This window comes from Schistocerca gregaria, chromosome 2, assembly GCF_023897955.1.
Source record: "Schistocerca gregaria isolate iqSchGreg1 chromosome 2, iqSchGreg1.2, whole genome shotgun sequence".
Lineage (NCBI taxonomy): Eukaryota > Metazoa > Arthropoda > Insecta > Orthoptera > Acrididae > Schistocerca > Schistocerca gregaria.
The window spans coordinates 458,797,473-458,812,031 of NC_064921.1; the positions used below are offsets into that span (position 1 = coordinate 458,797,473).

The 14,559-nt window shown below is 43.9% G+C and overlaps 1 protein-coding gene across 2 annotated transcripts in view; it reads left to right on the forward strand.

Moving 5' to 3' along the window:
- Positions 1 to 14,559, forward strand: part of LOC126325742 (putative ATP-dependent RNA helicase TDRD12) — a 445,014-nt gene that overhangs the window by 9,750 nt on the left and 420,705 nt on the right. For both annotated transcript variants that reach the window (XM_049995275.1, XM_049995276.1), the window contains exons 2-3: positions 1,073 to 1,292; positions 7,932 to 8,188. In XM_049995275.1, coding sequence (XP_049851232.1) covers positions 1,080 to 1,292; positions 7,932 to 8,188 — 470 coding nt within the window. In that variant the 5' untranslated portion in view covers positions 1,073 to 1,079. The remainder of the gene's footprint in view (positions 1 to 1,072; positions 1,293 to 7,931; positions 8,189 to 14,559) is intronic.

The following is a 14,559-nucleotide window of genomic DNA, read 5'->3' on the forward strand; positions in this document are numbered from 1 at the left end:
ACAACTGCCAACCTTGGGGACCAGGTAATTTATTTTCAAGGTTTTCTTCTTTCAGCCTTTAATAAGCCAATATCAAGCTACAAGGCAGCAGCCATTAGTTTTGGTCTATCTCAGCATTTTATTTCCGGGATATCCACCGTATCTGGTGAGCATTCCCCTATCTGCCACCTAGGTAGGTGCCCAATGGGAGACCAACAACTCCATAAGGGATAAGGATAAATGCAAATCGTAGAAGTAACTGATGCCCAAGAAGAGTTATGTTACAGTGTTTGCAGTTTATAATGAGAATTAATCACTTGAGTAGAGGGATATTAATCAATACTGGCATCAGCAGATAGTGTGCCTTTGTTTTCAATGCTAATTAAACAAAAGGATCCTGGATTGTAGGAAGTTTTTAGAACTTTTAGTATCATTGTTCTGAAGTGATGCAAAAATAATTTGTCAGTGCTACTTGCTACCTTGTACATTATGTCCTTACTCGTCCACTGGAACTGGCATGCTTATTATTTTGTAGTCCTCTAGTTATCTTTGTTAATTTGTAAGAAGAGAGTTACTTTATTGCTGAAAACTTGAAAGTACTGAAACTAAAATTTCAGTGACAGATTGATGCTAATTTAACCATGGTTTATTACTAGTTTGGAGCTTAATTTAACTCCTGGCTCAGGTATCTGAGTAACTTACTTTTTGTTCTTTTCTTTTCACTTCATTTTCCTTTAAAATAAGTGCTATTTTAAATGAACACTTTGTATCCTTTTTTGTTTCACATTCCACTATTTCTTCATGAGGTTCTTTTACTGTCAGTGGTATTAAAATGTTGTCAAGTTTGTCTGGAAGCAATGTGGAAATAATGAACTAAAAATTTGACCTATGTCTGCACCATCTTTCTTCTACATTTTGTGGGCCAGTTGTCGTCCCCTCCCTTTTCTTTCCATACTTCTGTGTTTAAATGTGGAAAACTGAAGTAACCCACATGTAGCTCAGATACACTGTAAAGCTTCTGCATGTTATACGTTTTTATGTAAGCTGAAAATAATTGTGTGCTTGAGGACTAATTGTAACAATATTGTTTCAGAGTTAACATGGAGAAGCGTAATATTATTGCTGAATTGCCATCGGATGCTAAGAAAGTAGTATTAGGTGACATGATTAGCAGTTCAGCATTTTGGGTCATGGACCCTAACGACATAAACATGTCTGAGCAGCGTAAAGAATTCCTTGTGAAGGAAGAAATACTGTCAATCCGCTGCAGTCAGGCAAAAGCATCTGATCATTTCCTACCAAAAGAAGCAGAGGTATGATTTGCTAAGCTGTGTTAGAAAATTGTAATATGCTTTATGCTTGATCTGACTTACATGTTAGGTATTTTCTTGCACTCCATAAAAAAGTCTAATTTGAGGTAAATTCTGACTCCTAGTTTCTCTATAAATGTCCGACTTTCAATATAGATCTTTTTATCTTTGTAGAACAGTAAACATCTCATTATGTAAAAGTAAACTCTAGTGTGATATATAGGAACTGACACTTTTGTAAGAAAGGCTTAGGGAGGAGGGCGGTGACTGAAAGAAGACATTTTAGGCACATTTACCTTAACTAGCCTGTACAGTATGGAGTGTAATATTACAACTTTTTTGTTAATCAATCAGAAAGAGCATTCTGCCGATACTGAAACAGAGCAAAAGGTTACAAAATTTGGTCACAAAGTTGTGACTAAATGGTAGAAAGCAGCAGTTAGTTGACTTAAATTTGCCTCAAATTCATACATTTTGGGAAAGCCTTTGATCCAGTTTCAACAAAATTTGTACTATGCATATAGTAGGGAGCTACGAAAGTGGCAGCTGGAAGGGTAAGTGGAGAAGGCACCCCCTCCACCTTTCATTCATGTTTCACCCACTTGTTTTCTCACTGCACACCTCAGTTGCCACGAGTTGGCAGCCTTTGGCCCACGTCTAGCCGATCTAAGCTGTCAGATATTGCTGTCTGTATGCTCAGTGCATTACAAGGCATTCATTTGAAAATAATGCCTGAAATCTCTAGGTAGCACATTTTAAGAACGATTTTATAATCAGAAGCAGTCAGTGACTTATTTTGAACACTTCATTATGGTATCAAATCCATACACCAAGAAAATGCTTTGAAAACACTGTAGTGAGATAGCAGCCCCTTCATATTAATGTATTCTTGTGTGTTTAGAAGGTATATTAGAGCCATATACATTATTAATGTTCATCTGTTAAACTATAAAAGTATTTCAGTTATGATTATGTGATCATTCAAGCAGTCACTGAGGTTGCACATTAATTTTAACATCGCTACAAGACAAAAGACGCAAGTCTTCTGCAGGGGCGATTCTAGAAGTTGGTGAAGGGGGGAGGGGTTTTGGGGGAATGAGGGAATGGAATATGGCTTAACAAAAGGCAAGTTGGGGTCTGTGACCGACAAATTGGTAAAATTTGGTGTTGCTTAATGTAGTTGCTGAATAGAGTTGAGGGTAAAAAATGTGCATTAATAAATAACAAGATGCCTGTTTTAAGTTAAATGATATTTATTGGTTTAGGCAGTAAGCTATTTGACACTCTTATTCTTTTGTTAAAATGTGTTTGGAATACATTGCAACCTATATTGCTATATAATTATATAAAAAATGATTGATTCTATTAGAATAATATATTCACTGATTTCTGAAGTCATTTTATCCAGTGTAATATGATACACTCTGTGTGTGTGTGTGTGGGGGGGGGGGAGGGTAGTGGTATAGCCCCCCCCCCCCCCCCCCCTTTCCCTTGCCACTGCCCCTGGTCTTCTGGTCCCCACAAGTAACACCGAAGAACATGACAGCATAGTCAGGTTTGGCGGCTGTTCTGCTTTGTACTGATAATTGGGGAGGGGGAGGAAAGAGAAGAGGACAGCAAAGGGAAGGGATGGGATTTATTGCTCTGAATACTGACTAACTGAGGAGTTATTTGAAGTAATGACAATACCTTCAGTGCACTTTCGTTGAATGCCTGCCTTCAGAAATTCTTTTTTTAAATAGAATTTCAGCATGGTGTAAATTGTTAATGTAGTGGTACATTGTGACATCATCAATTGCTTCCTCATGTAGATTCTTCACTTCTTTCATTCTTGATGTAACCTTTCTTTTTACTAGTGTTCATATATTTTCTATGGGTTTGTATTAGTAAACTTACCACGTCGTGACCCATTTCTGCTGTTAAGCTGTGAAATTCTGTTGATTATTCACATTTTGGTGCCTGAATTCCACCACCATCTCTACTTTTGTGTAGTGACCTGAAATGGAAATACTTTTCTCTTCTAGCCACTGTGTGATTTCTTCCTTCTATGTGCTTCAGCTAGGAATTTTTTCTGTTGTTCTCAAATGATAACTGGAATTATCCATGACAATTACAGAACCCTCTTCTAAACCACATAATAAACGCAAAAACTAGTCTTCATCTATGTCACTATTCATTTCTTGAAGATAATCGGTATATTTGCAGTATGTAAATATTAGCCTTGCACCTTTGATAAAGCCGTAATTGGATGACCCTGCATGACAGACCATACATAAGCATGTTTCTGTTGCCAGTAGGCACTTTCAGCCGGCCATTCGCTTGCAGGTCCCACCAGATGTGCTTTCTTGTGCGATTTTGATCCAGCCAAGTTGCTGTGAGGTGAATAAGAAGGCAACAATGATTTTCTTTCCTGATGCTGTGCATTCTTCACAGAAAATTAGCTCTAGCTGCTACTGTATCTACATATACATCTCACTCCACAAGCCATAATAGTGGGATATGGAGGACACTTATGGTTGTGTGTCCACCCCCCCACCCCCCCTCTTCTCAACCCCCTCCCCTGTTCCACTCATGAAAGGCACATGGGGAAGAATGATTGTCAGTAAGCCTATTTATTGGCTCTAATTTCTTGAATTTTTTCATTGTGGTCATTACATGAGATATATGTGGGAAGAAGCAATATGTTGCCCAACTCTTCCGAAGAAGTGCTCCCTCAAAATTTCAAGTGGCGCAGTTTGAACATTGAATGTCGAGGCATGGGTGTCGCACTACTAAAATGAACCACCACGCCGCTGTAGCATTCATTCCACAGTCCACGGGACAACAGAAGAGGCAACCTGTCTCTTGATGGAGTACTCAATGCCGCTCTGCAATCAGGACAGGGCATGCGGCTCTGTGCAGGTTCAAGTGTCGAACAATTGCAGAGAATCTTGCAGCCTTTCAGGTGGCGAGTGCAAAGAGTCATCGAATTATTTGAGAGAGTAAGAGGTGGTCATGGCAACAGTTCCTGAACACCATTAATCGTTCCACCATAAGTTCCGTTGTTTGGGAGACCATCAGGAGTATTTCTGGGAGAGAAGGCAGATGCTCCATGGCTGCTGTAATGGGGAACGGCACTCTCCAAACCAATCCACGAGATACTGGCGAGACTATGCCAGCGTATTTTGCCACAGTTACTGCAACAGCCTCTCAGGATCCAGGTTTCCAGTGCCATAGAGGTTTAGTTTGGACTTCTGGTCCACCTCTAATGAAGATTACAATTGCCCATTTTCCGTGTAGGAGCTGGGTCCTGCAGTGTCTGCAGCTCATGGCACATCCCCTGGTCATAACAGACTGCATTACTGTATGCTGTGGCACCTCACACTTTTTAATGCCATCTGGGTGTCAGGTCACTTTCCCGACTTGTGGTATGAGGCAATTTTAGTTCTCCTTTTAAAGCGTGGGACAGACCGTACATGCCCAAGTAGTTACTGTAGTGTTGCCCTCACTACCTGCATGGGGAAGACCTTGGAGTGCATGGTCAACTGCTGCCTTGTCTGGATCTTAGAAGCCAGGCAACTCCTTAGTCGCTTTCAGTGTGGGTTCAGGAGGTATCACTCCACCTTTGATAACCTTACCCTCCTGGAGGCGGCTAAACAATAGTCTTTCCTATGCCGGCATCACCTTTGAGGTATATTTTTTGACATCGAGAAGGCCTATAATAGTACTTGGAGGCAACGTATCCTGGGGCAACTTCACAATTGGGGTTTTTGTGGTTGTCTTCCCATTTTATTCAGTACTTCCTCTTTTTTAGATATAGAGATACAGAGTTGGTGACGTCCTGTCTGATCACTCTGAGCAGGAGAACAGTGTCCCTCAAGGTAGCGTATTAAGTGTGACTGTCTTTACATCCATATTGAAAATTCCTGTCCAGTGTTCCTTGTTTGTCGATGATTTCGCTGTGTTTTCTTCTTCTTCAAGCCTCGCAATGACAACACATCAGTTACAACTAACTCTTTGACATTTGCGTGAATGGGTGCAGAAGAGTGGTTTTGAGTTTTCCACCAAGAAGTCTGTATGTGTTCTTTTTAATTGTTCTTATTTCATTTTGAACTTTCCTGAGTTGAGGATGAGGGACACTGTTTTTACTTATAAAGACACAATGAGGTTTCTGGGCCTCATATTTGACTCTTAAGGTTACATGGTTGCCAGATCTTAAGGACCTGAAAAAATGGTTACTTAAGACTTTCAGCATGTCTGCTCCGGTTTTACAGGGCATTTGGTGGATGGGTCTGCGAGACCATTTTATTTAAAGTCTGTGGATGTAATGCACTGTGAAGGGATTCGGTTGGCCACTGGGGCATTCAGAACAAGCCCTGTACCAAGACTCTGTGTGAAGGCTGGTGAACCACCACCTCATGTCAGGCAATGGCTACTTATGGTGCGTCAGGCGTATGAAACACTGTTCACACCATACACACCCGCCTACCATACTATTGCTCAGTCTGCACTGGAAAGGCTTTTTCATAAGTGGCAACATGCAACGAGGCGGTATGGGATTCGTGCACAGGTTTGCCTTCTAAAGATGGGTGTGGCCAGTCTTCATGTTTTACATCGTTGTGGGAGCAGATTTCCACCTCAGCTTCACCAGAGGCCCAGACGTACTTTAGACTTGACGAATTTTAAGAAAGATCGTACATCAGATTTTACATTTCAGTTTCTGTATTTTAAGATTTTACGTATACATCATGGTTTCACAGTAAACAAGAGCATTCCCTTGGCTGCTCTGTTGTGTTCCCTGACCAGGATTCACCTTCCTTACGAGTTTACCATTTTCTCAGTGGAGCTCCAGGTGATCCTGGAGGCACTGAGGTAGATGCATCATACTCGGGGCAAACAGTTTCTCTTTTGCTCCAATTCCTTAGTGCCTTGCAATCATTACAGAACCTGTATCTATCTGAGGAGTGGTCTGGCTGATATATGACTAACTGTACTTGCTCCAATGGCGGGGTAAGCAGGTGTCATTCTGCTGGGTGCCAGGTAATGTAGGGATATGGGGAAATGAAGAGGCCGATCAGTCTGCCAAGGAGGCCTGCAGAGGGCAGGATGTGGCTCAGTGTCGTATTCCCTTTCAAGAAGTGCATACAGTTGTGGAATGAGGAATGGCTGGCAGTGACAGCCAATAAGCTGTGGTTGGTGAAGTCAACAACCCAGTCATGGCGTTTCCTCCTGCCAGTTGCTCAGTCAGCATGAAGTGACCCTCTTGCATCTTAGAATTGGGAACTGCCCTCTCACACATAGCTTTTTACTATGGCGAGAGAATCCTCCATTTTGTGATGCTTGTGGTGTGCCCATCTCTATCAGCCATATCTTGATGGAGTGTGGTGCAAGGGCAGAAGCAAATATTGGTGGGGATCTGCCCTCTATTTCAGCTGATGATGGGATAAGTCTGGCTAAGGTTTTAAAGTTTTGTGATGTGTCTGTACTCTGGCCTAAACTTGTAGGCTGGATGTTTTGGGGTGTCAAGAGTGGCTGGCTTCTCCTTGTTTTATTCTTGAGGTCAGCCAGCCATGTCCATTTGCTATATTGTTTTAGCTCCTTATAGAACTTTCTTCCTGTGTTGGTAATGTTTTACTCTTGACACAGTACTTCCTTTCGTGGTTCTGTACGGGTACGCACATAGTTTTCCAACTTTTGTTGCCTATGTTGTACGTGATGTTTTATTTTCCTGTTTTGTGTATTTTATCAACACTCATTGCAATCTGTTTTTGCACAGGTGCTAAAGATCTTGCTATCGTGTGCCCATACAAATATCCATGTCTGTCTCCATGCCCATAGAAAGTAATTGATTTTTAGAATACTTAAGTTTGGATGTAGGTCTTGCTTTTATATGATTACATTAATTAATGACAGAACAGGTAAACTTCATTATTGATCTCAAATATGTGACTAATCTTATCACTGATACTGTATGCTGGTGAAGTACAACTGTGATCAACAACTTTTACTTGAACGAAACTAGAACTACATTGACTTGACAGACACATGATACAAATAAACCCAGAACAATACCAGTTTACAAAGTTTTATTAAAATGTTGACATAAAAAGTTTTAATTAAGAATTAAAAGGTCACCGATGTTCAGGTGCAGCGTTATCCTTCACAAAATAAGTAGATTTTTTTGACAGATCTTTGCCAAAATTAGTTTTGTGTATAAAATTTAACATAATTCCAGTCTGTTGACAGTTAGTTACAAAAAACTTTAGATAACTTTTTGACTGCATTAATATTTTAATTGATAATCTTTTCGTGTGATCTCTTACAGAGGCTAAATAATTTAGGGTAGTTGGTTTTTCTTGACTGAGGAACTGATGACCTTGTTGTTTGGTCCCGTAACACCCCATCCCCAACCTAATAGTTAAAGGAAACAAATCTCCATCCTCTATAACACTTTGCACATTTTCTGTTTACTTCTGCTGTTAACTGGTTGCCTGCTTATCTCATTGAATATACTGCATAAAACATTGGAAAGCTATTAGTAAAAGTCTGGTTTTTCATTTTTGTGTATGTAAACTTTACTCTTGGCATTACTCTTATTTCAGCAGTGTTTATTTTCATATTTGACTGCAACATTCTCTAGGATTTTTATATATTCTGTCACAGATGGTCGCAGTGCAGCATCCACTAACCCACAGATGGCACAGAGGAACTGTGCTTAGACTCTCGAAGCTGGACCGAGGCTACATTTATCGTGTTTTTCTAGTAGATTATGGTATCTCTGTAGATGTCAAAAATGGAGCAATTAAGGAACTTCCACATGAAATGAGGAGGTTAAAACCTCAGGCCTATCAAATTGAGTTGTACGGTGTTGTACCTACAACTGTGGATTTAGATTATAATGTGATGAAAATGAAACGAATGTAAGTATAATGTCACTATTTGATATGTAACTTATATTTGGAAGGTTTCTGAAGTAAACTGTATGTCAGTAAGAAAAACAAAACTTATATTAGACATAGTGACACACACAATGTGGATGACTACATTTTGGAACATTAAATCTTGCTCATTAAACAACATTTACGTTATCTGAGGTGAAGTGGTAGTGAGCTAGGAGATGAGGTGCTGAGAGATGGAACATGTTGGCCAGACAATAACCTTGTTTCATAGTGGGAATTAAGTGCAGAAGTCCTAGGAAACGGAGAGAGAACACAGTGGCATGTTAATTAAAGTCCAACAGATCATTTGTCTGATCAGAGACACGAGGAACGCGGGAGGAGGAGTGAGAGAAAATCACTGTGTGGACATAAGCAAGATAAGAAACTGGAAGAGGCACATAGCAAATGTCCATGACTCAAGTGGAAACAGATAAGTAAAGGGCAAGACAATAAATAATTGATAGCTGTAGTGAACAATGAATAGAAAGTATTAGAATCAAGAAAGTATTAGAATCAAACTGAGAACCACAAATAACAATAGTGAGATTAATCACTTACTGCACATCAGATACTTCCCCTTGTAGCTAATTCCAGGGGGCTCATAGCTCTTTTGTGAGTACAGGATTGCCTATCACAGGGCTCTAACTTTTGCGGCATTACTTCCTTTCTGTGCTGCAAGCTTACATTTCCACTATACCTCTCCTGTCTGCCTCTCCATCTGATGGTTTTCTTGGTGCAGACCCTGCTTGGACCTGGTTTACAATTTGGTACTCGATTTTCAACTTCCAGCATTTTCTAAAAGTGTTTGTTAAGTAAACACATGGTCTCCATTGTTGAGTTTGATCTAACCACCAGTTTTCAAAATTCTCCAGAAGTGCAGATCATACAGGGAAGGTCACCAGGTGCAGTGTATGCTCCACCTGTGTGCCTTTCCATCTTTGCACCCTTCCCTTTAATGAAGTAATACATCCAAAACCCAGCACCATAGCCATCGTGTTGTGGGGGAGGGTAGGGGGGGGAGTTGTCAAGTACCTCAACGATGGTAGTCACTGACTACGCAGGGGTCACGCTGCTGGTGCCTGAGCTGAAACCTATGTGTCTTCATGACAAGCATGGCGTCTCTAAGAGATGGATTACTGGACTGGTAACCATTGCTGAGGCTGGGTGGTGCTCACGGGGAGAGCCCCCATTTGGAGTGGCTGGCACAATGGTAGATGAGCCACAGATGAAGAAGATGAAGTTATCTCCCGCTGGTAGCCATACATCACCAGCAGTCCTCTTTTAATGCAGAGTTAAGACCCTAAAATGTTCCCTTCCCTAGCTATGTCATGGGAGGAATGTAGGGCTAAGCAGCAAGTAGAGAAGTACTCCGCACAACACTTACTTTGCACAAGGACTGATGATGATTCCTTCATACCCACAAAGCTCTAATTCTCTGTGAAGAATTTAAGACAAATTTGGGGAAGTGGCAGCCATTGGTAAAATGAAAAGTGAGTCAGTTTTGATCAAAACAGTGTCCCCTGCCCAGTCATGGACACTGCATGCTTGTGACATGCTGGGTAACGTACTGGTGACTGTCGCTCTCCATAGCAGTTTAAATATGGTTCAGGGCATCATTTTCCACTGAGACTTGCTCTTCCAATCTGAAGATGAGATACATGCAAACTTGGAGTGACTGGGTGTAAACTTTGTCCGTCATGTACATAGGGGGCCAAAGGATAATAGGGTTACTACTGGTACCTTCGTCTCATCATTTGAGGGAAATTCATTGCCTGAAAAGGTAAATATGATAGTATACCGATGTGATCCGAAATTGTATGTTCACCCCCCACCCCACTCCACCCTACCCAACCCCTTCCCTTTTGGTGCTTCAAGTGTTTGAAATTCGGGCAAATGTCTTTGCATTGAAAACCGCGTCTGTAGGGATTGTGGACGAGCATTGCATGTGAACACTCCTTGTGCCCCTCGCCCCATTTGTGTGAGCTGTGGAAAGCACCATTCTCCCTGCTCATGAGATTTTCCAGAGAAAAGAGAGAATAAAGAATACAAGACTCTGGACAAACTAACTTACAAGAGGCCAAGAAGAAATACGAGCAGCTGCACCCAACATGTCTGACTGCTTCATATACTTCAGCTACGATGACTTCACCCCCTATGGTGATGGTACTTCCACCCATTACACCTGCTACAGTGGGCCCACAGTACTGCTCAACCATGCTTCCCCCCCCCCCCCCCCCCCCCATGGATGGGGGCTCCCCTCTTGCTGCTTCTCCCACACCTACTTTGGGGTCAGTGGGTTTCCACCCACCAGGGACTTTGGTCCTTACCTTGCTTCACCTGCTCTTGCGAGGAAGGAATCCTTTGGAACACTTCCTTCCAAGGTTTCCACTGGTCTACAACCAGACACCAATCAGTGAGTAAAGGAGCTGCAGGCTACTGGTCGCAGGGCTTCACAGTCATCATCTTTAGGTGAAAATGATTCAGAGAACCCTCACAATCATCAAAATTCTCTAAGGAGAGGAAAGAAAAGAAAAAGTTCTCCGAGAAGAACATTCCGGTGGCGCCCACATCGCCAGATCTTACCGAGGCAGAGAGTCTGGCCCCCCAGGGGTCTCACAGTTGTTTCGTGAGTATGTGCGTGGCGAGCATGGGGCCCAGAGGTATTGCAGGCTTCCTTCTTTCCAGGGCTGCATTTCTGTGCCCTTTCCTCTCCTTGCTCCTTCCCCTTCGCCCTCTCCTCTCTCTGTATTGATGTCCTTGCTTATGTTGGGCCTGCTTTCCTCCTGGTTATGTTGGTTTTGCAATTTAGTTTTGTTGCATAATCACCTCATCCTTTTGGCATTCCCTGGTCCCCCTCTGGCGTTTGACCTCCATTACTAAATTTCTCTTCCATAGTGTGAGCCATTTGGGGAAGAGCACCTTACCTAGTGTCTTCGACGTGTGCCCTCCTAATTCATTCCACCTTTTCTTTCACGTCGTTGTCTGATGCTAGGATGCATAGCCAGCACAGTAGGCAGCCCGTGTGGTGGGGTCACTATGTACCCTTTTGTTTGAGCCCCCTGAACCCACAGGGATCACACTTCTGATACATGAGTTGTGACCTCCTCATGTAAGCCTAGGAGTGGTTGCTTGTCATCCTGGAGCATCGGAACTCCCGGCAATGGCCGCCGTGCCAGATGGCTCTTGCTGTGGCTGGGTGGCACCTGTGAGGAGAGCCCCTGATTGGAGTGGGTGGTATCAGGGCGGACGCTGTGCAAATTAAACACTTACGGGTTCAGAACTCTGGCCATTCTTCTGCAGTTGTCTCTGCCTGGAACTGATTCTTTTTAGTACTGCTTCTCCTGCCCCTTTGGCCTTCCCTTCCATGGCTACCCTGGGAGGAGGGTCAGGCCCGTCGGCTAGGGGTGAAACCTTTCCCCCGCTATCTGGCTTGCACCAGGACTGATGGGGATAATTTCACCAATACCAAACCTTAATTCTTTGAAGAAAAGTTTGGTGAAGTGGACTCCCTGAGCAAGTTGCGGTCGGGTTCGTTGTTGATCAAAAGTGCTTCAGCTGCCCAGTTTGCGGCCCTTCGTGCCTGTAACCATCTTGGCACAATTCCTGTGTCCATTACCCCCCAACTGTCTCTAAATATGGTTCAAGGTGTGATTTTTCACAGGGACCTCATCCTTCAGACTGATGAGGAACTTCGGGACAATCTCGGACGGAGGGGTGTTCACTTTGTTCAGCGTGTTCAGAAGGGTCCAAAGGACAATCACATTGATACTGGTGCCTTTATCCTGGCCTTTGAAGGGATACCCTTCCTGAGAAAGTAAAGATTATGGTTTATTGATGTGATTTGAAGCCGTACATCCTGCCTCCTCTGAGGTGTTGTAAGTGCTTGCGTTTTGGACACATGTCATTCCGCTGTTCGCAAGCCCCTCTCTGTGGTGTCTGTGGACGTCCACTCCATGAGGGGAGTTCCTGTGTTCCCCCTCCTGCATGTGTTAATTGTCATGGCAATCATTCTCCACCTTCTGCTCCAGGAGCTGCTCCCCCTCCCCAGCTGGAGAAGTGTCCCACTTCTTTGGCGTCTGCCGATCAAGGGCGTCCCTTCCTGGCACCTTCCAGGCCAAAGGTCTGCTGCCGTTTGACGATCGCGAGTACCACGGTCTGTCGGCCCCCAGGTCACCCGATCTTGTTGCAGCTGGCTCCTTTATGCCACACAGCCCTCCTCGATCTCAAACAGAAAAGAAGAAGAAACATAAGTCCTGGGATAAGGAGCCTCTGGTGTCACCAGATGTCCTATCCCTGGCTTCCCAACCCCCTCCTTGACGGTGACGGGTCGTGACCCGGCAGCATGACTGGCTTTAGCATGTTCAACCGCCATTTGAATCATCGTTCAGTGGTTATCCAACGGAATTGTAATGGATATTAGCGTCACCTTCCGGAGTTGAAATCCCTTATTTCGTCTTACTCTGCAGCTTGTGTGGTTCTACATTTTACTGATGATCACTCACCAACCCTCTGTGGGTTCCGTGTTTTCTGTCAAAATTGGGTCGGCCCCCTGTGGGCTTCTGGTGGCATTTGTACGTTGGTCTGTACAGACGTTGCTAGCATGTGGATTCCTCTTCAAACTACATTAGAAGTGGTTGCTGTTAGGGTCCACCTGGACTCTGAGGTCACGGTTTGCAGTCTTTATCTCCCTCCTGACGAGACTCTTACTCCTACTGCCTTAACTGCCCTTCTTCAGCAACTTCCTCCTCCCTTCCTCCTTCTCGGGGATTTTAATGCTCATCATCCATTACGGGACAGTTCATTTCCATCTAGACGAGGTCTTCTCATAGACCAGTTTATTGCAGACCACGGCTTGTGCCTTCCTAATGATAGCTCCCCTACTCATTTCAGTGCCGGTCAAGGTACCTTTTCTGCCCATTGATCTTTCTCTTTCTTCTCCCTCCCTCCTCCCTTTGTTACACTGGTCGCCACACAACGACCTTTGTGATAGTGACCTTTTCCCATTGATTCTCTCGCTCCCTTCCCGCTCCCCAATGGACTGGTGACCTCGTTGGTCTTTCCAATGCACCGATTGGCCCCTATACACTGCACAGGCCGTGTTTTCTCCCTCTTTGTTGGGTAGTATTGATGACATCCTATGTAACGTGTCTGATGCGATTGTTCGCGCTGCTAGCCTTACTGTACCGCTCTCATCTGGACCATTTCGCCGCCAGCAAGTCCCATTGTGGAGTACGGCCATTGCCATAGCCATCTGTGATCGCCATCGAGCTTTGCAATGCCTTCCGTTGCCAACCTTATTACCTTTAAACGCCTTTGTGCTAAAGCCCGTTATTTAATCAAACAGAGCAAACAGATACGTTGGGAACGCTATGTTTCTTCCCTCGGTTCTACTGTCCCTATGTCAAGGGTATGGGCTACACTTCACTCTCTCCAAAGATGCCATTGGCAGTCCGTCCTCCCAGGCCTTCACCTCCCAGATGGCCTTTGTACGGACCTATTGATTCTTGCGAAACATCTTGCAACCCATTTTGCAATGACATCAGCATCAGCCTCCTATCCGGCTGCTTTCCTTCACTGGAAACAGCGGGCCGAAGCCTCCACCTTATGTTTTACCCCTTGTCAGTCAAAATCTTACAATGAACCTTCTACTGAATGGGAATTTCTTTCCACACTTTCTTCTTCTCATGATACGGCATCTGGTCTAGGCTCCATTCATAACCAACTGCTTCAACATCTCAGTGCTCCACAACAGTAACATCTTCTCCTGGTGTTCAACCGTATTTGGCTCCAGGGTGACTTCCCTTCTCGGTGGAGGGATAGCATCGTGGTTCCTGTCCTTAGGCCTGGTATGAACCCCCTATTTGTTGAAAGCTATTGGCCAATTAGTCTGACAAATGTTGTTTGCAAGTTACTTGAACGGGTGGTAGCCCATAGGCTCAATTGGGTCCTCGAATCTCGGGATCTATTGTCCCCTTACCACTGTGGCTTCCGAGAGGGACGGTCTGCGATTGATCATTTGCTTCGCTTGGGATCCACAGTTCGGCAGGCTTTTTCCCAGCGTCACCATTTGGTTGCAGTACTTTTCGACCTTCGCAAGGTCTATGTCACGGCTTGGCACCATCATATCTTACTTACACTTCATCAGGGGGGTCTTCGGGGCCCACTCCCGATTTTTTACCTCCAGTTCCTGTTCCATCGGTCGTTCAGGGTTCAGGTTGGTACTGTTTTTAGTTCTCCATGAACCCAGGAGACTGGCACCCTACAGGATTCTGTATTGAGTTTACTTCTTTTCCTCATTGCTATCGATTTGACGTGTGGCATCTGTCGGTCCTTTGGTCGCCCCTGCCCTGTAT